The 22,889-nt window shown below is 48.1% G+C and overlaps 1 protein-coding gene across 1 annotated transcript in view; it reads left to right on the plus strand.

Annotated features, from left to right (window-relative positions):
• Positions 1-21,969, plus strand: part of LOC130374943 (neurexin-3b-like) — a 221,925-nt gene extending 199,956 nt beyond the window's left edge. The window contains exons 30-31 of the mRNA XM_056581924.1: positions 9,539-9,627; positions 21,621-21,969. Of these exons, the coding sequence (XP_056437899.1) occupies positions 9,539-9,627; positions 21,621-21,969 (438 nt within the window). The remainder of the gene's footprint in view (positions 1-9,538; positions 9,628-21,620) is intronic.
• The last annotated feature ends 920 nt before the right edge of the window (positions 21,970-22,889 follow it).

Raw genomic sequence — 22,889 nt, forward strand, 5'->3', positions numbered from 1 at the left:
TGTGTGTGTGCGCATGCATGCACATGTGTACGTGTGTGTGTCTGTGCATGCATACACATGTGTGCGTGCGTGTGTCGGTCTGTCTCACATGTGTGCAGGTGTGTGTGTGTGTGTGTGTGTGTGTGTGTGTGTGTGTGTGTGTGTGTGTGTGTGTGTGTGTGTGTGAGATTAAAATGGCTGGGCATCCCCAAACGTGTCTTCTTAGACACATTTACCAAACCGCGTGGATACAGGGCCCTGGTGATCGCTCTGAATAATTCACTCAGTTTAGTGATAGGGATTCAACTTTCATCTTTTCTGAAAAGCCAGTAAATCCTGCCGCTTAATTCTGTTGGTGCTCATTAGACGTCGACACCAACGGGGGTCCCCTGACTAATTCAGATGGGGTGGGTGTGGAGGCAGGGTGGAGTAAGGGGGGGGGGGCAAAGCTGTCAGAGATAGCGGCGTTATGTAACGCCCACATTGATTCGCTATTACGCCTTGAAGTCATAATACCCTGCAGTGAGTGTGAGAAACTTCAGCGGATATAGAATGGATTGAAAGCCGAGATCAAAAGGTGCTCCACAAGGAGATGTGTGGGGGGGGGGAGTTAGGGTTTGTGTGTGTGGATGTGTCTGTGTGTGTGGGGGGGTGGGGGTGGGGGAGGGGAGGTGGGCCCGATCCAATTTCAGTATTTCATTTTTTTATTTTTTCGTGGCAACTTCACACGTTCAGAATGAGAACGCCGATATCACTGCTGCTATCGAACCTGCGGACTGACTGCTTGGTTAGCGCTTGTGTGTGTGCTGTTTATTTGTGCGTGTGTGTGTGTTTGTGAGAGTGGATGTGTTTGGTATTGGTGTGTGTGTGTGTGTGTGTGTGTGTGGAACTAGATGTGTTTGTGGAATTTGTGCATGTGGGTGTGGGTGGTTTGCGTTTCTCATAATTGTGTGTGTTTGTCATATTTATGTGCGTATACGTGATATTGGCACTCATGTGTATGTGTGTGTTGTTAGTGAGTGTGTGTGAGCGAGCATGTGTGTGTGTGTGTGTGTTTGTCATCAGGCACTCCCTGGTGACCTTGTCCCATGCAGCGGGGGGGTGATTAAGGATCAGGGCCGGAGACCATTTCCTGTTCCAGGGGAAGATGAATGGCTGTGTTTGAAAGTGGCTGCCTTAGGCCGCGGGGCAATTAGGGTTAGTAGTGAGCCAGCAGCCCTGGCTGTGCTGTGGACAAAGACAGGTCCTTGGGACTGAAAGAAATCCTCCCAACCAGCGTGATGGTTGGTGGACAAATTAAATGTATTTGTTGTTTTTCCTTTTCCTTTTTTTTTGTCTTGGTGGTTAGGTTTTGGAGGTTTCTTTTCGCGCTCTCCCTCTCTCTTCTTTCTCCTCTCTCTCTCTCTCTCTCTCTCTCTCTCTCTCTCTCTCTGTCTCTCTCTCTTTTCCCTCTCCTTCCCTCTCCTTCTCTCTCTCTCTCTCTCTCTCTCTCTCTCTCTCTCTCTCTCTCTCTCTCTCTCTCTCTCTCTCTCTCTCTCTCTCTCTCTCTCTCTCTCTCTCTCTCTCTCTCTCTCTCTCTCTCTCCACCAGGGTCTTTGGGAGTCGGGACTTCTCGCCCCACAACCCGCCCGGCACCACCGTGGGCGTCCTTTGAATATCAATATTTGATCTGGGAAATCACTTAGCGTGTGTGAGATGGTGTGGGGGCTGTATCGCATCCATTACGCTAATGGGATAGAGTAAACACACGGGCACCGACCGCTGGATTAACAATGCCTGGGATTGGTTCATTCATGTACATTAACACTGCCGCTAATGAAAATGAGAAGGGGCCCGAGACCAATGTAGCGTTAAACATCACACGGTGGTTCATAGGGAGCCACAGGCTGCACTGCCCGGGGGTGGTCCTACGACTGGTATCCCCCCGCCGTCCCTCCCACCTGAGGTTCATTGGTTCACTGCCCGCAGCCACCCTGTCGCCTCCTGTTGACCCCTACCCCCCACCACACACTCACTCCTCTCCACCCTCCCTCCCTCCACCATATCTTTCCTCTTCTCCTCCTCTCCTTTCCACTGTCTCCCATCCCTGCCTCCCCTCCTTGACTCCCCTCTCATCCTCCTCCCCACTCCCCTCCTCCCCCCCTCCTTCTCTCGCCCCTTCGCGTTCCCCTCCCTCCCCCACTCCCCTCCTCCCCCTCCTTCTCTCGCCCCGTCGCGTTCCCCTCCCTCCCTCCCCTTCGCTCCCTCGTCATCTCTATCTATGAGGAACCGGCTCTTCTGTCAAAGCGTTGGAGAGAGAGAGGGCGATAGAGAGAGAGAGAGAGAGAGAGAGAGAGAGAGAGAGAGAGAGAGAGAGAGAGAGAGAGATAGAGAGAAAGAGAGAGAGAGAGAGAGAGAGAGAGAGAGAGAGGGCGATACAGAGAGGGAGAGGGGGAGAGAGAGAGAGAGAGAGAGAGAGAGAGAGAGAGAGAGAGAGAGAGAGAGAGACATAGGGAGAGAGAGAGAGAGAGAGAGAGAGAGGGAGAGAGAGACGTCCTGGTAGCAGCTTATTGATAGGGGATATCGCCCCTGTGTTTGCTGATCGATTCCCTCTTGTAATACAAGCTTCCCCCCCCCCCCCCCCGCTCCAGTTCCCTGTGGGCCCGTCAGCGAACCAGATCGGACAGGATAACGTGCCCGGCCGCCGTTGTCGATGGCGACAGGCAGCTTCCGCCCGCGGACATGATGGCTATCTGTGTTTGAGGGCCGGGCTGCTGTCATGGTGGAATGGGAGACAGATCGGGGGAGGGGGCATCATTGTGTCTTTGTGAGTGTGTGTGCGTTGATGTGTTTATGAGTGTGGATGTGTTAGTGAATATCTATTTGTGTGTGTGTGTGTGTACGTGTGATTGGTTTGAGTCTGTGTGTGTGTGTGTGTGTGTGTGTGTGTGTGTGTGTGTGTGTGTGGGGTGTGTGTGTGTGTGTGTGTGTGTGTGTGTGTGTGTGTGTGTGTGTGTGTGGGTGTGGGTGTGTGTACGTGTGATTGGTTTGAGTCTGTGTGTGTGTGTGTGTGTGTGTGTGTGTGTGTGTGTGTGTGTGTGTGTGTGTTTAAACCAGGTTGTATATGTGTGTCTGTGTGTGTGGGTATCTGTACGGTACAATTTGTCATCTTCCTTCCGACGATTTTCCTTTCCATCTCCTTCTGTTTTGTTTTCCTCTCTCCTAACAATAAGTGCAAAGACCCCTCGCCCCCCCCCCCCCCCCCCCCCCGCCCCCCCTGCTCGCTCCCAAGGTGACCACTGAGCCCCTCGGGGAGAGAGGAGCCTCTTTGATTCTGCCCCGTTCGATCCGCCCCACTCTCGCTTTGATCTCTGAACGCGTAGCCCAGGATATCTATGGCAACCGAAGGTCTTGCATAGGACTCCTGAAGGAGAATTGATCGGTCAGACTTTGTTCTCGCTGCTCCTTTTATTTTACCCGCACTTTAGCGGATCAAAATATTTAATATCACGTTCTTGGACGGGGTTTCTGGTCAACCGTTGTACTGAGGGCAATGAGTTGAGTTGAAGTGGTTGTGTTGAAAGTTTGGAGAGCTATAGGTTTTTATTCACACATTATTACATAATTACTTTCTATTTGACACTGGCGGTATATAAATACCTATATATGTATATACGCTCCACAGCAGACATTTTCCTCTCCTTTGTCTCATCATCCAACTTCCCTCTCACATGTACTTCAACATGCTACGGCGGTTCTGCTTTTCAAGCCCACGCTACGGGAATACAAGCAGACAGTATTATATTTAATGTACTGTGTTTAACCCTGGGGGGGGGGGGGGGGGCTCTGTCCAAGCCTTGATGTCGCAGTAAGTCACTGTAAGGAAGAAGTATGGTGTAGAGTGGAGAGAAATGTGAAGTGAGAGTATAGAGTGCGCTGAAGACCAGTGGAGCGTAGCTTTTATAAGATAAATCAAGTCCATTGACTTTGACTCACTGGAACATTTGCTCACAGGCCGTTCTCACAGAACGTTTTCACCGAGCGCATCTACGCTTATTTTTTTTCCTGAAATAGATGAATAGCACCGCAAGTCATCACGTGACGTCCACGCATGTTTTTTTTATACATGTGATTCGTGTGCTTTTTAAAACACTGGCTTGTTTTCACTCCAGGGAAATGCTAATTAATGTGTGCTTGGTAGCATAAAGCAAACTTTTGAACGGTGGTGGGTTAGTCTGTCGCTACTGTATTTAAAAGTCCTTTTTAGTCAGCGCTGCACGCTTCGGAATCCAGCACAGGTGTGTGCGAGGGGGGAAATATGGTGGCGACGTCAACCTGCTCGAATGAATTGACTGTGCTTCGTTTAAACGACAATGTACCTCGACGACGCGTTCGTAAACGTTCACTGTTGGATACACAGAGGCGGCGAAAACAAAAGCAATCATGTCAGGGCCCACGCGCTGCTAAACACAATTTTCGACGGCGTAATGAGAAAGTAAAGCTATTTTCCAATCTGCGTGTTTTTTCGCCAATTAAATTTTCCCTCTGCTTCTTTTGTCACGTTTGAGGTCAGCTGTGATTAGCGGTGCAAAAAAAACCACACAACAACTCAATCTAGTTTTTTTCGGCGGTAATTGCTCGTGGTTTGTCGGATGCCGTCGGTGGCGTCCCTAGCAGCAGACACAGATGCCACACCGAGAGAGGAGCTAGAGAGCGGGAGATAGAGAATAAGGGGGGAGACGGCGAGACTGAGAGCAACCGTGAAAGTAAAAGCCTGCGTGTGTTGGTTTGTTTTGTTTTTTTCCATTCCCCTAGGAAGCTGTCCTTCGATCAAGTATTGATCTCTGGTTTAATCCCTTTAGTTTGGCGTGCTCAAGTGTTCAGACGCAAATGCTATTTTAATGAAGTCTGCCGATCGATCGGGTTGGGCAGGGAGGTTTAAAGTGCTGTTTTGTTTTCTGGACGCTTCAAAACTTCAGGTTGGCAGCGATGGAGGGAACGTCTGGGTTTCAGACTCAGGTATCCTAGTTTCTGCTGTTTTGTTTTACTTTATTTTCCTCGGAAAGAAAAGGCACACGAGGGTTGGTATACCATGCAAAGCTGCATGCTTTAGATATGTGTCAACGCACAGGACATAGATGCACACACACATACTCACACACAAACACACATCATACAATGCAGTCTGTTAGGCCTCAACAGCTTTAAATGAATAAATCCCTGCAATTTTTGGATTTAACCAAAAAACACAACGACGGAATAAGTTTGTTCAGAATAATTACTCTCGTAGAGAAATCACTCAATCGGGTACATCACCCTGGAGATTTAGACTAGAGTATTGGATTTCCCCAGCTGTGAAATCAGTTTCTGTAGCCCCCGCTGTCTGACCGCATCATAAACGCCTCGCCCCTGTCTCAGGCCTCACATTGATGGCACGCACATAGGCGAACCCACTCACAATCTGCATGTCTCTCTCTCTCTCTTCCCCTCTTTCTTTCTTTTGTCTCTCTCTGCCACGCCATCCATGCTATATGTTTATATCAGTGTGCAAGGATTTTGAAACTAAACCACAAAAAAGTCGTCCCCACTCTTTCGGCTCCCTCCCTACCGCCCTATGTCCCTCTGCCAGTGCTGCAGTTCACACGCCTGTGATTGACAGGTGGCTACATGGATTCCCCATTTCAGACGGACACCGGCTAATCAGGGCGCTTCCTCCATGATTGGTCCAAAGTGAGACGGGATCGTCTCAGATGTTAATTTCTTTCATACGAAGGCAGGCGCACTCACATCTTAAAGGATATACTTAAACCGCATTTAAATCATTAACACCTGATGGATGGTTATTTCTAAAAAATGTAACTAAAGAATAGCTCTTAAATCGTACCTACAGCACCTTTAAGTTATAATCAATTATGGGGTTGGCACGATGGAACTCGACTACGTGGCCTAGCCTGCTGCCCTACTTTTCACTCAAACACAAACAAGACTCCCATACCCAGAGAAACAAACAAAAGCAGGTCAACACACACATACACACATGCCCACACACACATATATACACACATGTACGTACAGCCGCCCACTTCCTCTATAGGGTCTGTGTGCAGCGTAGAACACACATTGGCAGAGAAAGAGGAGGCGGGTGATGTAATCCAGAAAACAAAGAAATGCCAGAAACATCCAAACTGGGCACACCTAAACTCACACTAGCCTGAGTATATCAATAGAGCACCAGAATAAATCTGAAGTCAAAGTACAAAAGTACACACAGACCAAACAATCTTCAGACAAAGTTTCATGGCGAGATTTTCTACAGTGCAACAGTGTGGTGGGTGGCGTGGCATGGCCTTCTGTACTTCATGTACCGTGTATGTTGTGTGTGTGTTGTGTGTGTGTATGTGTGTACCTTGGTCATATGAGTGTTATACTCTGGAGACAGATGTTATTTATACAAAGTTTATTACAGCTCCTCTGATCCCTGCAATAACTGCACTGAACACACAGTTGTCTTTCTATGGAAGCTGCAGGTCACAAGGGGTTAAGTCCAATGATCAACCAAGAATCATCAAAGTCGTGTGGGCCTTGCCTGCTTGCACCACCCCCTCAGTCAATACGTCCCAAAAAAGGTTGTAAAGTTCCTTTCCTACGGCAAATGAACCATAGGGTTGGATACTGTTCAGTAAAGTCGATAAAAATGATAATCATGGTTGACCGAGCCCGCCCTGTTGCAGGTTAGGTTTAAAGAAATGTTGTGCTCCGATTTTCTCCACGGGTGTGGTAGGCTGGCTACTATTTCAGTTAATGGGGGGGTGAGGATGTGAGGATGTGAGCAGTAAGACCTGAAATTGCCGAAACAAAGTTTGAAGTTTCTCTCCACTTTCTTTCTCTCTCTCTCTCTCTCTCTCTCTCTCTCTCTCTCTCTCTCTCTCTCTCTCTCTCTTTGTCTCTCTATCTGTGTATTTGTGTGTCTCTCCCTTCCTCGCTCTCCGTCTCTGTAACCTTGCCCAACATAACCGAGACACATTTTTCGGTATGTTTATCTTCCTCGCGTATTTACCGAAGGGGCTGTATTACCCAGCCATTTAGATTACACCGTTTTTCAGGGTTTTTTGCACAATTTTTTTTTTCTTTTTGAATCAGAGACGCAGCATTGGGCCTCGATCAGAGCAAAGCCCCAGAACCCAGGAAGTATTCAAACAAAAATTGGTTAAATAACTACTAATAATAGTTCTATGCATAACAGATGCATACAAAGATGGCCAACATAACATTGGGCTGTGCGACTACATCGGGAGATTCGTGTGTGTGTGCGTGCGTGTGTGTTTCTTTGTGTCTGTGTGATTGTCTGTGTGTTTGTGTGTGTGTGTGTGTGTGCTCGGGGGGTTGTGCGTTTCATTAATCTGTCAGACTCAATATTATTTAGAGAGCCGCACTTCCGGGCATCTCCGGAAAACTCAATCAGCGCTCCAGATTTCATAACCCCCACCCGACCCCCCTCTCGCCCCCACCTCCGCCCTCACCCCCTCCACCACCCCTCCGCCTGCTTTATCGCCCTGCCGATCCACTGCCATAAACACTGGCTGCCCCCACCACCCCTCAACACACACACACACACACACACACACACACACACACACACACACACACACACACACACACACACACACACACACACACACACAAACACACCCACACACACACACACACACACACACGCCACACGCGTGCAAGACGCCCTCCGCAGGCCCACCCAGGAGTTAGGTGGGACGGCGGTGTGGAGGGGGCGAGGGGTGGAGGATAAATCAGAATCGAAGGGTACTGCTGGGGGAGCGAGATAATACCCAGTGGTGAGTGTGTGAGTCATTTGAGATACCCCCTCCTCCACCTTACACTCTGGTCCCACCCGCACCTCATCCAGCACCACCCCCACCTCAAACCCCCAAGTAACCTCCACCCCTCACTCTCGTCCAGCACCACTCCCCCCTACACCTTCATCCACCACCACCACCACCACCACCACCACCACTCTGCCCAACACCTTCATCCACCAACACCACCACCACCACTCTGCCCAACACCTTCATCCGCCAACACCACCACCACCACTCTGCCCAACACCTTCATCCACCAACACCACCACCACCACCACCACTCTGCCCAACACCTTCATCCACCAACACCACCACCACCACTCTGCCCAACACCTTCATCCACCAACACCACCACCACCACTCTGCCCAACACCTTCATCCACCAACACCACCACCACCACCACCACTCTGCCCAACACCTTCATCCACCAACACCACCACCACCACCACCACTCTGCCCAACACCTTCATCCACCACCACCACCACCACCACCACCACCACCACCACTCTGCCCAACACCTTCATCCACCAACACCACCACCACCACCACCACCACTCTGCCCAACACCTTCATCCGCCACCACCACCACTCCCCCCTACACCTGCATCCGACACCACCACCACTCTGCAAAACACCGCCCCACACTCGCCTCCACACCTCATCCACCACCTCTTACCCCCCTAGAACTTCAAGCCTACATTCTCATCCACCACCACCACCAGCACCACCAGCACCACCAAGTATCTCAGCCCCACCACCACCACCACAACCACAACAGGCTCTCTGCCCTACACTTACCTCCCCACCTCATCCATCAACCCTAACCCCCCCACTCCCTCCACCCCTAACCGCCCATCAAGGCACAAATCAGTGTCCGGGGACGCAGTTGATCTGCAGGGGTGGGTCTGGGCCCAGCGGTGCCCATTGATTATTGGCGCAGTGGGGGTGGTGGTGGTGGAGGGGTGGGGTGGGAGTGGGGTTGAATAAATGATGGCCGACAGCCCGGGTGCAGAGTGAAGGAAAACAATTATCTGCGGAGTTGGAAAGCCACATAAAGAGAGATGATGGCTAACACAGGTGAAATATGATTGGCTGAGTGTGGGGAGCACGGTGAAATATGATTGGCTGAGAGAACGGCGTACACACGTAAAATATGATTGGCTCAGAGAGAGCGATGAGAAGCCAGAGGGCAGGTACCGGCCGTGGCAGACTGCTGATGGATGTGTCATCTGCGTTGATGTGTGTGTGTGTGTGTGTGTGTGTGTGTGTGTGTGTGTGTGTGTGTGTGTGTGTGTGTGTGTGTGTGTGTGTGTGTGTGTGTGTGTGTGTGTGTGTGTGTGTGTGTGGTTGGTTGGTTCCCCTAACTGGCTTGAATATCAACTAATAAATATGTGCACATTTATCGTGAAGGGCCTTGATGTAATATATTGCATTTGACAATTTTATATATGTCTGCCGGTCTGTGGAGGTTTACGGTTGCATCTCCACTTCTCCGTATTATTGCCTGTCTGCAGAATCTTTCATTTCCGTTTTAAATGATAATCCGTCTCCGTTTGTGCTTTTGCGTGCGTGTGTGTGTGTGTGTCTGTGTTTGTGTGTCCATACGTGTGTGTGTGTGTGTGCGCGTGTGTGTGTGTGCGTGTGTGTGTGTGTGTGTGCGTGTGTGTGTGTGTGTGCGTGTCCCTGCGTGGTGTGTGTCCTCCCCAGCAGACGACGGACGACATCGTGTCTTCGGCAGAGTGCTCCAGCGACGATGAAGACCTGGAAGAATGTGACTCTGGACAGACAGGTGGGATGGGCGTGTCTCACTCTGCTTGCTCAGAACCCAGTCTATCTCTACATCTCTCTACCTCTTCTCTCTCTTGCTCTCTCAGCCTCTCTCTACCTCTGTCTCTTTCTCAGTCTGTCTTTGATTTGCAACCAAGGAGTATCTCCTTCTAAGCATCACGTCCCATGGGAACCTCACGTGTAACTTCCAAACCCCCCCCCCCCCCCCCCCCCCCCCCTTCCAAAAGACCCGCCCACTGAAATATAGAAATATAACCAAAAGATGTACTCCCCTACCCGCACCCCTGCGGAGCGTGGTGCGTTCTCTGGGTGTAAGTAACGTTTAAAGAGCTCTGAGCACGCTGGATGGGGGAGGGATGCTCCCGCAGCGATTTTGTTTTAGAGCATACGTCCTCAACGCGCCCTTATATGGAAAGCGTTGTTTTGTTTCAACGTTGCACTTCAAAGTAACGTGAGTGCGCACGGCCCACAGTCAGGGCAGTTAAGGGGCGGTGCAGTACAAGTAGAAGTGCAGCATAGTAGTAGTACTACACTGTATTGAGGGCCAACCACACAATTCTCTCTCCTACCCCCCCCCCCACCCACCCACCCACTGAATGACACAAGTTACACTGAGCTATGGGGCCGCTGGTTGCAGACATGGCGTGGCGTTGATGCTAATTTTGTCCGCTCTCAGCATTCGGTGGAGGGCGAAAAAAAAAAAAAAGATACAAAACTTTATTGACAAAGTACAAAATTAACATCACGCCCCATGTGGCCTGCACTGATGCTTCAAAATGTATCCATGGTGTACGCGGTCCACCCCCCCCCCCCCCCCCCCCCCCCCTGCCGCTGTGCGTGTGTATTTGCGTCCTCAACAAGGGGATACATTTTGAGTTCCTCTCGGGAACAACGACGCTGACGGCATTGTAGATACAGTGACGTGAAGCAGGCCTCTCCTTACCTCTCCTCCCCTACTCTTACTTCTCGCTCTTCCTTCCTTCCTTCCTTCCTGCTCTCCTTCTTCTTCTCCTGTTTGTACCTGTTTTGTTTTTTCTTCGTCCGAGGCTTGCCTTACCTGAAACATTCTGATAGAGAACAGATATCCTCGAATTTCTGTGCACATTGTCCTTTCCCCTTCCTCCTTCCTTTACACGCACACACACACACACACAAACACACAAACGTACGATTGCACATAGAGTTACACAGACACACACACAAACACACACGGACACCAGGTCAGAGTGATTCTTATTTCCGATTCACTACAGTGCACAGAAGTAACAAAAAAAAGTGTGGCAGAAATAACGTTTTATATATATATATATTTATACATACATATATGTAAATATATATGTCAATACACTATCTAACAAATATTTATATAAATAAATATTCACACACAGATAAATATAAAAAGTTAAAAACACAAAGGTTGGTACGTTTTTTTTTGGAGGGAAAACTTGGGTTTGGTTGGCTGGAGAAAGTTGTATTATTCATCCGTCAATCACCTGGATGCCCAGCGGCCTGCCAGAGAGGCTTAGCCGGTACGCTGTTAGAGTGTGTGTGTGTCTGTGGGTGTGCGTCTGTGTGTGTCTGAACCCAGAGAGCCTTAATGGGATAGAGGATTCCCGCCCAAGGGCCCCGTCGCCCCATCATTACCAGCCTGGGCGTTTTTTAATTGCGTCGCTGTCCTTCAGAATGCCATCAGAGGCCGGCTAATTGACGCGGCATATGCCACCGCTTAGCACCAAACATATGTCCACTTTTCACAGCGGGCGATAGCGCTGGCAATGCAGATTTTCCGCCAGACCCTAATTAAAATAATTGATTAGGGGTTTGCCCACGCCCTTCTCCCCCCTACTTTTTTTTGTTATCTGAGTTCAGACGAAATCAAACGTGAGTCGGCGCCGTCTCTCTCGCCTCTTCATTAGGGGCCGGGGATTTCGGAGCGCTGGAGAAATAGTCAAGTCTGAGTCAAATAATTAATTTGGCCTCTTCTCCGCCTCTCATGTGCAAGGAACTCGCTTTAGCTTTGAAGCCTTATCAAACCACGGCGACAGTTGTTTTTTTGCAAGTGGCGCCCATATATATATATATATTTATACATATATTCTTGTATCCCCGACGTAACTGATGAGATGGCAGCCGGGGAAAAAAGTAATTTTCCCCTTCGCAATATTTAGGTTTCACTTTATCTACGAGCGTACGTTTCCAGAGGCGTTAGAGATGAAATTACATTTGACAGTTTGTGGGCGCTTCTTTTTTTTAAATTATTATTCCAGATAAGCCAAGCAAACCCAAGCGTTCTCTCTCATGTTAAAGTGCAAGGCAACTTTAGCAGTAATAACCGGACGACAGGACGAAACGATACCCTCCCCTACAGTGGCCCCGCACACATGACAAGTACATACGTCATACATACGTCATACACACCCCATACCGTACCCATGACAACGCGTCACCACGTTGAGGACACAGAAATTCACATCCTCATTCCTCACCCAGCTTCCGTGTGTGTGTGTGTGTGTGTGTGTGTATGTGTGTGTGTGTATGTGTGTTTGTATGTGTGCAGTACAGCCGCATGACATGACGTTATGGTTGTCGTTTCTTCTTATTTATTTTTGTCAACATCGTCTCATACATTCTCCTTTGAGTTGAAGCTATTGTGCGTGTCATTTTGATTTGACGTTTGATGATTTGGTTTTGATTTGTATTAGTTTCTTTCTGTGTGTGTGGGGATGGGGGCGGGGGTGGGTGGGTGTCATTTATGTTCTGTTCACCTTGGTTCTTTGTTCTGTTTTTTTTCTGCATTATCGTCGATAAAGTTCCATTACCATCATCTGTCATCCGAGCAACAAGCAGGGCCCTCCCCTCCCCCCTCTCCCCCTACCACCTCAGTATTCTTACCTCTCATCTTGTTGCCGCATGAACTTTTGGTTGTTGAAGAAATCCAAAGTCCTCATCATCATCATCATCATCATCATCATCATCGTGTCCATTCATGTCGCCTCGCTGCGCGTCCAAAAACCGAACGCCTCTTCCTCCTCCTCCTCCTCATCGCCATCCTCGTTGCTCGATACGACCGTAGGGGGGAGAAAATCGAAAAAACGGCAACAAAATCTTTTCTTGCCATCCCCCTTTATTTGGGGCCGTGAAGCCCCCCTTGCCTTCCCAAACCCCCCCTCCCCCCCACCATTCTGTCTCAAGAAAGTTGTGTTTGAAAGAATGGTTGCCCCCCGTCCTGACCCCTCCCTCTTTAAAACATCCTCCACCTCCACCCCCCCCCTCCCCTTCCACCCTTTAAACTCCAACTCCACCTTCCCCCCCTTCCATTCTCCTCTCTGCATATACATGTCTTGTTTTATTTTTTATGAATGCGGATGGCATAAAAAAGAATTTTATTGCCACACAAAGTATATCTGTTTTTCTATTCTATCTGTAGAGGTAGAGGTCTACCCGTCTGTGGCATGCGTACTGTGCTGCACTGTGTAGCCGCGTAGCCGCCAGAATACTAACTGACGTAACCCCCAACCCCCCCACCCCCTCCACCCCCCACCCCAGTGCCGCTCTCTCTCTATCTACCTCTCTCTGTGTCTTTGTGACCCCTCTCGCCCATCCCCTACGCTGCCAATGCTACTGCTATCGCTAGTGCTAGTGCTAATGTCGACTCGCTACTGCATGAGAAACCACAGGCAACCATCCTGTTTGCTTCTCCTCCAACCATGTGTCTAAGGCTGCCCCCAACCCCCCCCAAAACACAACCCCACCCTTTATGCCGTTGGCTTATAGGATGTTATGTGTTGTCGTTTGTTGTTGTCGTTGTCGTTCCGAGGCACATCGGTGGTCCTACCACCAGTTGTTCCCGGTAGCCGTCCTACCCACCCCCCACCACCCCTCCCCCACCCCAGTGCTTGCACGGTGTCCTTGTGTCTGTGTTTGATTGGCACATGAATGACTTTCTGTGTCCGCTTGGGCATGTGTGTGTATGTGTGTGTGTTTGTCTGCTCCGTCTGTGTCGGCCAATCGGCTTGTCTTGTCCGTGTGTCTCTGTCTCGTCTCGTCTCGTCTCGTGTGTCTCCAGACTGTCTCTGAGCCTATGTGTTGTTGTTCCTGAGTTCCACAAGCGGGTTCAGACCGTATGGGGTGTGCAGAGGACCAGACCACTTAACCAGCTCTCAAACGTAATGATGGGGATATTCCTCACCAGATAAAAGATGCAACTGTTATCCCAGTAATATAAATGATCCACAAAAACAACATTAAGATGTGCACAAATAAATTCTGTTCAATTTAGTTCAGTCCTGTAGTTTAGTATGAGTGCCGCCAAAACGATTCAAATCACAATCGCTGCAAGCAGTCTTCCTCAAGGTATGCTAGTTAAATATTAAGGGCTTCTTTCAAGCGTTCAATCACCAAAACGGAGAAAAGACGAAGGTCGTAGGAACCTCACGGGTTACAAGCGATCGTAATCCGCTGGCAGATCTGTCCTTCGATAAGGCGACTCTAGCCGGCGGAGGACAAGTGTCTAGGAGCAGAGTGCTCGTGTTAGAATGTGTGCATCCGTGTAACGGCGTTTCACCAGAGGTTTCCACACGTGAAAGGAGAAGGGGGGTGGGGGCCCTGAGAGTGAAGCACAGCACCGGGATGAGCCCCCCCCCCCCGTCAGGCCTGTCACTTTAACAGGGACCTCTGTGGATGGGTTTAAAGGTTATCCGGCTGACATATGTCTGCCGCACCACCTACTTGTGGCCCCTAATGTTTTGGCAAATGGAGCGTCTGACAGGGCCTGCTGGCGGAGACGGAGATTTAATAAACCCGGGGTACGGGGTGCTCACGCGGTGACAGATTCGGACTACCTAGCGTGCACCGCGGCTACGGAAAAGCCATCGGATCGGTACAACCTAGCGTGCCTGCGGCGGCTGGTGCTTCGTCAAAATGGCTAACGGTTGCTACTTGAAATACTGTTCAGTGGTTTAGCAGACGCTTATGCCCCGAGCGATTGCAGTGAATCCAGATACAGTTCATTAAGGAGCCATGGGAGTTCAGGGGCTCTTGTCTTAAGGCTACTTATCTTAAGGATGCCTACAGATTATGCGAACACTGGGGATCCAACCTAGTACCTTTTGACTGGAAGGATAGATTGTTTCACACTACCCCTTCACTAACTGTGCAACATCCACAGCACCTCGAGACAAGCTGCGGAAATTGACAGCCGCACCGTCTCACTTGTCACGGCTGTCGCGTGCATAGAGGAGATCTTCTATCCCTGAGCAGAGGCGAATAGAACAGCTTATGAAATGCCACTGTCACTGAGAAAAAAAACCGCAATCATTGAACTGTTCAGAGTATAATCCCAGCCGAGTCCCCCGTCCCCCCCAGTCCCCGACTCCGGTGTCCAAGCCCAGAGTCAAGCGTGTGTCACTATCTCGGGAAATACTGTGTCTGCGAGCAGGGATGAGTGAGGGAGCCAGGGTGAATGAATGCACGTGCAAACAGTGTGTATCTGGTCGAGGACGCACGCAGGCCAAATGAGATTTCAGGGGCTCTACCCCCACCCTACCCCGAGCCGGCACACCTACGTTTTGCGGCATCAAAATCCTATTGACTCATGAGTTTCAATCCCACGGCTGCTGGCCTTTCCTGTTCATGAAGTCGCACGGTTAAATCCCTCGACACCCCTGGTGAGATTCATTCGCCCTCCACCCCACCCCCACCCCCCCCCCCCACCACCGTTCAGAAGCCTCAGCAAACGAGGGGATGGACATGGGGATCAGTCGAAAGGGGAGAGAGAGTAAGAGAGAGAGTGAGAGAGAGAGATAGCAGAGAGAAAGGACGAGGGAAAGAGAAACTGCTGCTTGAACAGATCTGTACATTTGAGAGGAATCAGAGCTGCTGAGGTCGTCAGTTACCGAGGCGCGCGGCCATCTTTGATTGCTTAATTCCCGCTTCAAAGGCCAACGTAGGCATTCCCACGGATAACTCTGCAGGCTCTTTGCGCTTTACATGGGATGATCAAAAGAGGCTAAATATATCTTCAACTGATTCATTTCCCCGGTCCATGCTTGTGACATGAACATAGATCTGCACTGATAAACCGTTTTCGCTATCAGTTCGTTTTTCCGTGAAATTGATGTTGCTCTTGCGAGATAACTCCTCCAACACGTTCTTTAAGATGAGGCCAGGGAACTTTGAAGTCAAGAACACCTCTCCGCAGTTCTTCCAAACAACATCGACTGGAACTTCTACTGGCGAGATGTGGCGAATTTAGAATCTCTGAATAGGAAAAAGAGAAGCTCCGAAGGAGAAAATCCCCTCCCGTGCTGGTCTTGACCCAACCGGGGCGAGGAAAACAAACTCCATCTCCCCCAGCAAACCCATTAGAGGATCGTTCTGTTTGTCTGCTCCCAAAAACACAGCGAGATGTTTGGGGTGCTTGCTTCGAGGGGCTTACACAGGATTAAAGTGTTTACTCATACATCACGCCCCTCTGCATTGACGGTCGCTTGGAGACCCCGAGTGTGAATGTGCCCCGATCCGATCCAGGGCAGGCGGGTGGTTTATTCAACGCACAGCAGTCGTCCGAGCAACAGGTCTTCCTTCCACAGCGTTTAGCTCTGCGAGCAGAGTGAAGGGACGCAAACAATGTTGCGACAACCGGGCCATAGTGAGATAAATAGTGCTGTGGATTAATCAATTACCCCCAGAGACGGCAGAGACAGCTACTGTCTATTTAGCCAGGCAGTGGCGTTTCTCGCCTTCCCGACCGACTGAGGCGTACATCAGCGCAACCGCACAACACTTAAAGGGGCAATCACGCACTCTGCTCGCGTGCTGTTATATATAATTATTAACGGCATACTGTCAGCGGAGAGTATTTAAGATGATAAGCTCACCCCTCCGCTTTCCATCTCCCAGTTTTGATCGAGCAAACTTTCACTGTATCTTTATTCACGGTCCCACGGTGTCGGAAACGGCAATCACATTCACTAGATATTGATCCCGAAGGAGATTAGACTTTGCCCGCGTAGCGTCCCAATTCACATGACAGAAAAGCGATACAACATAACAAATAGCTAAAAGATAACGTATGAAAGACTGATGGGGCTTGGTAGTTATAGTAAAAAGAGAAAATAGTTTTGCTCTAAACTTGTCAATAGTATCTATGATCGATGAGACCTGCACCTCCAGATGTACGGCGTCACGTTGACTTCAGAAGTCCACATGAGGCGTGGGGTTGTGGGTTGGTGGCTGGTCTGGTCAAAGGCTCCTCTCACACCGCCTTAAATCTTGGTCGACCTTAACCACAGGCCCCTCCTTGTGGAACTCTCTCCCTGTACTGTACTCCCCTGCCATGCCAAGGCTGTTGGTTATGAACCCTGATCCGTTTTATAATTAACTGAAAAAAAATATATATAATTATTATCGTCTTGCACTATCCTCGCCACCCCTCCTTGATTAATGGTGTCAGTGGGGGGCTAAACGCCACTTGATTTCAGTTATATATCACTGGTGAAACACTTGACCCTGTTATAATGGGTGACAAATGGACCCTGGCCGGTTCCTTCAGACAATATCCTACAGCTCTTGGTCGCAGTAACCTTCCTTAAAATGAACCTCTAACCCCTCTGAAAACCCCTTTAACCAGGACTCAAGCTTGCTGTTATGGTTACTGTAAATTACTCTCCCTAAATGCAACTTACTTATGCATGCGTTAACCTATAACCTGTTTAGAGTCTAATAAGTCAAAATAAAAATGACAACAACCTCGCTCACTCAGACGTACATCCAGATTGCACGCCCTGTCCCGTGTTTGGCAAATTACTAACAAGAGAAAGACAAATCATGAAATGGAACTAATAATAAGTATCTTTATTATTAGTTCAACGAAGGTGGGACATTTTGCCTCCAAATTCCCCCCTTCTCTCTATCTCTCTCACTCTCTCTCTCTCTCTCTCTCACTCCCCCTCCCTCCCTCCCTTTCTCTCTCTATCCCTACTCCACCCTCTCCCTCTCTCTCCCTCTCTCTCTCTCTCTCTCTCTTTCTCTCTCTCTCTCTCTCTCTCTCTCTCTCTCTCTCTCTCTCTCTCTCTCTCTCTCTCTCTCTCTCTCTCACTTGACTCAACCCAGTGTGTGCCTTCTGGTTGTCCATCTTTGATAGTGTGTGAGAAATATATTGCCTTTTTTTTTTATTGCTTGCAAATTTAATTTATTGATTTATTTTCTGTCTTTGTACATATATGCAAATATGCATATATGGGTATTATTTATCTATCTGTTCATTTAATGAATTGTTTACTTATTTTCTAACATTAGAATTTTTGACCACTAATGTTTTGATGATTTTGTTTCTCCCAAATTAGTATTAAATCTTGCTCTTTTCTCTTTAAATGAGTCATTTAAGTTTTTATGATTATATTCTTTATTGGGTATCAAAACATCTACCCATATTTGAATTAGAAAAATTATTATCCTCATTTAGAAAAAAGAGAAGACTTCCAACTTTTATCCTAAGTACTATGAATCTTTTATTTAGCTTTTTTAAACTGATCTCCTTTAAACCTTCTTTTTTATCAGACAGCTATCCAAGAACATTTAACTAAAACTAAAATTGACCGAATTGGACTTTAATTTTTGCATGGTAAAAAAGTTGCAGCTTAGGGTCTGTAAAAAACTGTCATTGTTGAGAGTGCTGTTCTCTTCTGTTGATGGGCATGTATATGCTCATTGTCTGTCTATCCCCCATCCCTTCCTTACAGCCAAAAGCTCTAATGCCGTCCGACCGCTTCGTGCCGCCTTTACATGGACATGGCAACTGATGTACTCGTTCACCTCCATCTCTCTCATTTCCTTCCTAGTATGTTCATAGGCCCCTCCCCCACCCCCACTCCCTCGTTTCACAACCCCGCCCCCTTTTACGTGAAGATTCTAAAATATGTACAAAAATACGTCAGTTTGTTCGTGAGCAACGGACAAGATTAAAGTTGAAAGCTATTAAAACCCAAACAGGGGAGGAAAAAACGGAAATATTATTATCCGATTTGGAGGTAGATATTTATGGAGAGAATTTAAAGAATCGTATCTATTAAACTTCATAGGTGTACAGTTTTCTTTTTTATACAAAACATAAATATTTAAAGAAAAAAAACATAAATATTATAACCTTGAACAGAATGGTGAAGATTATTTTTCATGTCATGATGTGTGGATGTATGTGTTGTTACCTCCCTGTGTCATCCTGTCTAAAAAGAAGAATAATTAATCATTTATTAGAAATTGTTAAAAGAGAAACTAACCTTACTTATCCTAAAGCATTCTTACACAACTTTCATTTGTAAACATTTTTTTTCCTCCTGCCAAAATCATGCGGGCAATTTGTTGATGTAAGTTGATAAAATTTGATGGTATGCCTTTCTTCTCTGAAAACTTTTTTTTCGTAGGCTCATATGATTTTCAAAGCTGACTTTCTTTTCCGTTTTTCTATCCTTACTAATCCCTTTCTGGATAACTCTACCTCTTGCTTTTATTTCTGTGAATGTTTGACAATGGTTGCTCTAACTCTGGAATCTATTTGCATCGCCTTTTCTATTTTATGTTTTGCTTTTTCTTTTCTCGTTTTCCGTCCTTTCGGGTTTCTTTCCCCGTTTCCGTTCCAAGAGGTTGTGCATCTCTTTGTAGCGCCCTGTTTGTGAGCCTCTGCTATGTTTAAGCAAAGCCACCATGGCATGAGAGTATGCAGATTCAACTGACATTTGAATGTTATTCCCACGCTTTGTAGCCACCAAACAAAATATCACCAGTTCCTAAGGTCATACATTGTTAAAACAAAAAAAAGATAATTACATGGATGCGCATGGATATGCAAATATCCAAATTCTCAGACTTCACTTGATCACAACACCACACATCCAAGGATATCTTACCATGTGAGACAACTCACTATGAACCTTTGTGCTCATACGAGGAGTTGAGACTCGAGTAAGATATTGGTAGCCTCAGCACATTCAGGTGTCGTTGAACTGCCTGGTAACTTTGTGCAATTTTCGTGATTATTTAGGGGTCAAAAGGCAAGAGGCTAGGGCTGATAGGGGAGCCTATTGGTGCTTACTAGATGTAGCAAGCCACAGAGTTTTATATTGTTATGTTTTTACACCCTATATGTGGTGCCTGGCATCAAGCAGCGATTTTAATTTGTGCTGTCACATTTTGATAAATGTGCATAAGCATATTTTAGGTGTTTTTTAATGGCTGTGTGATTTATCATTAGGATGTTTTTAGTCCTTTCGCACTGCTTGAAAAGCACGTAACATATGGGAATATATATAAATGATAAACCAAAAGTAAAACGAGGTAGTCATAGAAAGATGCATTAATTTGATAGTGCCATAGTTTCACATATATATAATAAATATATTGTATAATCGATGGGAAATGAATTACATTGTAGGCAGACAATATCGTACTTTAGTGCTCTGAAATATTTTAGCTTCTGCTATCAAACAGGCTATTGCATAACAGCCTGTTGTGTTTTGCTGGCCCGCTATTTGGGCCAACGTTTTGAAAAGCACTGCAGGATTATGATAAATCAAACAGACCCTTTGGAAAAACCTGAAATAGCATAACACAGTCACCTTTGCTATTAATCATAGCCAGCCACCGCACTATATCAAGCCGCTATACCACTATATGCACAGACTTTCACCTATACATGGTACACATATTCCACATTCTGACCGTACACAATAACAGTATCCACCGCGAACCTGTTCTAGATCCATCGTGCTTTGCTCAGTCTGTAACATCAGTGATGGCTCTCTGATAACACCAGCACCATTTGGACACTGTCGTCGGTTAGTGAGGTTAGGGATAGGTGGCTCACCCCTATGCATCCCTCCAAGCCTTTTGATGGATTGTGTTCTTACTGTACGGCTGTTCTATCATTTTCGTCCGTTTCTGTTTCTGTTGTTGTTTGTTGTTTGGCATTTCTTTTCTCTTTTGTATCTTTTATGCACTGTTATGTTCAGTTCTTTCTTTCGGTGTTATTGTTTATCCTCATATGATTTCTCGACTACCTTGGGCTTTGCTTTTTTCCACCTAATTTTCTGCGTGTTTTTCGTTTCTTTTTGTGTTTGATTGCTGATCGTCTGTCCGTGTGTTTGTTTCTATCTGTGTGTGTATGTGTGTGTGTGTGCCGGGGAGGGGGGTTGTTTTTTGAATGCATTCCTGCCTTCTAATTGGCTGTTTCTCTTTCTCTGTTTCTTCTTCCAGGAGGGGAGCTAGTAATCCCCGTGCTCATTGAGGACCCCATAGACACCCCCTCTGTATCCACCCTTTCACCCTTCATGCCCTTCCCCACCACCCTACGCCCCGTCCCCACCATTATCGAGACCACCAAAGAATCCCTTGCCCTGGCCACTGAGGCGGGGGTACCGTGCGTGTCGGACCGAGGAAGCCATGATTGTGATGGTGGTGGTGGTGGTGGTGATGGTGGTGATGATGATGAGGATGATGGTGCTGATGATGATGATGATTATGGTGATGATGATGATGTCGGTGATGGCATGGTGATTTCGGGGTTTGGCTCTGGCGAGGCGTTCGACTCTAGCCTGCCCCCGACTGACGATGAGGATTTTTACACCACCTTCTCCCTGGTAACAGATAAGATCATGACCACCTCAGCCTATGACGGCGGCTACAAAGCCCTCGCGCCCAAGTGGGAGGCCAAAGACTTGAGGCCGAGCAAGGCCTCGGGGGCCGGTAGGACTACCACACCCACCCCGCCCTCGCCCAACTTCCGGGGAGCGCCGCTGCCGCCGGCCGTCCCCTCGGACGCGCCGCCCAAGCTGCCCGCCGGGAAAATGAACAACCGCGAGCTGAAGCCACCGGCGCAGCCCCCGCCGCCGCAGCCGGACATCGTCCTGCTGCCCCTCCCCACGGCCTACGACGGCGCCGGGGGCGACGGCACCAAGCCCCGCGGGGGTCCGCCCATCACGTCGCCCATGCTGCGCTCGGTCCCGGCCGCCCTGCCCACGCTGCCGGGCGTGGTGCGTCGGGCGCCCCCCGAGTCGTCGGAGGTGATCCGCGAGTCGGGCAGCACCACGGGCATGGTGGTGGGCATCGTGTCGGCCGCCGCGCTCTGCATCCTCATCCTGCTCTACGCCATGTACAAGTACAGGAACAGGGACGAGGGCTCCTACCAGGTGGACGAGACGCGCAACTACATCAGCAACTCGGCCACGCAGAGCAACGGCGCCGTGGTCAAGGAGAAGGCGGGGGCGGCGGCAGGCGGAGGCGGCGGAGGAGGCGGTACCAAGGGCGGCGGCGGTAGCAAGAGACCCAAAGACAAGGACAAGGAGTATTATGTATAGAGTCCGGGAGACGAGTCACCCTTACCCCGTACCTAACCCCTGCGCGAAAACACCGGTAAATGGAAAAAGATATCTATCAAACTGTTTGGAACAAAGATATAAACACTTTGACAGTACCATATTGGCAACTGTGATTTAAGGAGAGAAAAACACAAAGGAGCATTCTCTCGAGGACTCGATACACGCGCGATGTTGAGATGTTGAAACCTTTTCTTTTTTTCCCCCACCAAATAAAAAGGGACTATGGCTTCTGTAGGCGTGCTCTTGCTGAGGTAAGATTTAGGGAAAGACCAGTCGAAAGCGGGACAGGGATTCTACAGAAAGACATTTTCACAGAGTCCCGAGTAATACCCCCACCCCGTCGAAACCCTCTCCACCGACCCCCGTCAGAGACATCTATCAGTGTAAGATAACATCGCTCTTACACGACACACACAAAACCCCCCCAAGTGACTTGTCAGAGGTGTGTAAATCCATGCGACTTTTGTCCATTGTAAACCCTGTAAAGAATACAATCACTGTCATTTTTTTCGGCCATTCTGAGCATGCATGTGAGGTGTATGTGATGTGGTGGTGCTGGCATCTGTGTACGTGAGGGACTTTGCTGATTAAACGACGATTGTCGGGGGGGAAAGTTGGAGGTCAAAGTGTACCATCATAACTCGTGTTTGGTTTTTCGTTAATTATACCTTTTTAAGGATATGAGGTAAGATATAGGCTTCAAGGTGTCATATTAATTTCTAGCTCATAAGAATTATCATTACAATTCAAATCATTATTATGGTATAATTATTTATATCATTATGCATAATTTATTTGTATTGTTATATTATTTTATTTTTATTCATTAAAAATAAAACGTTCATTTAATTTTGGTGCGATTGCACTTTGGAAGGGGTAACTTCCTGCCAGGGTTGCCA

The sequence above is a fragment of the Gadus chalcogrammus genome, chromosome 21, assembly GCF_026213295.1.
Source record: "Gadus chalcogrammus isolate NIFS_2021 chromosome 21, NIFS_Gcha_1.0, whole genome shotgun sequence".
In the NCBI taxonomy this organism is placed as follows: Eukaryota; Metazoa; Chordata; class Actinopteri; order Gadiformes; family Gadidae; genus Gadus; species Gadus chalcogrammus.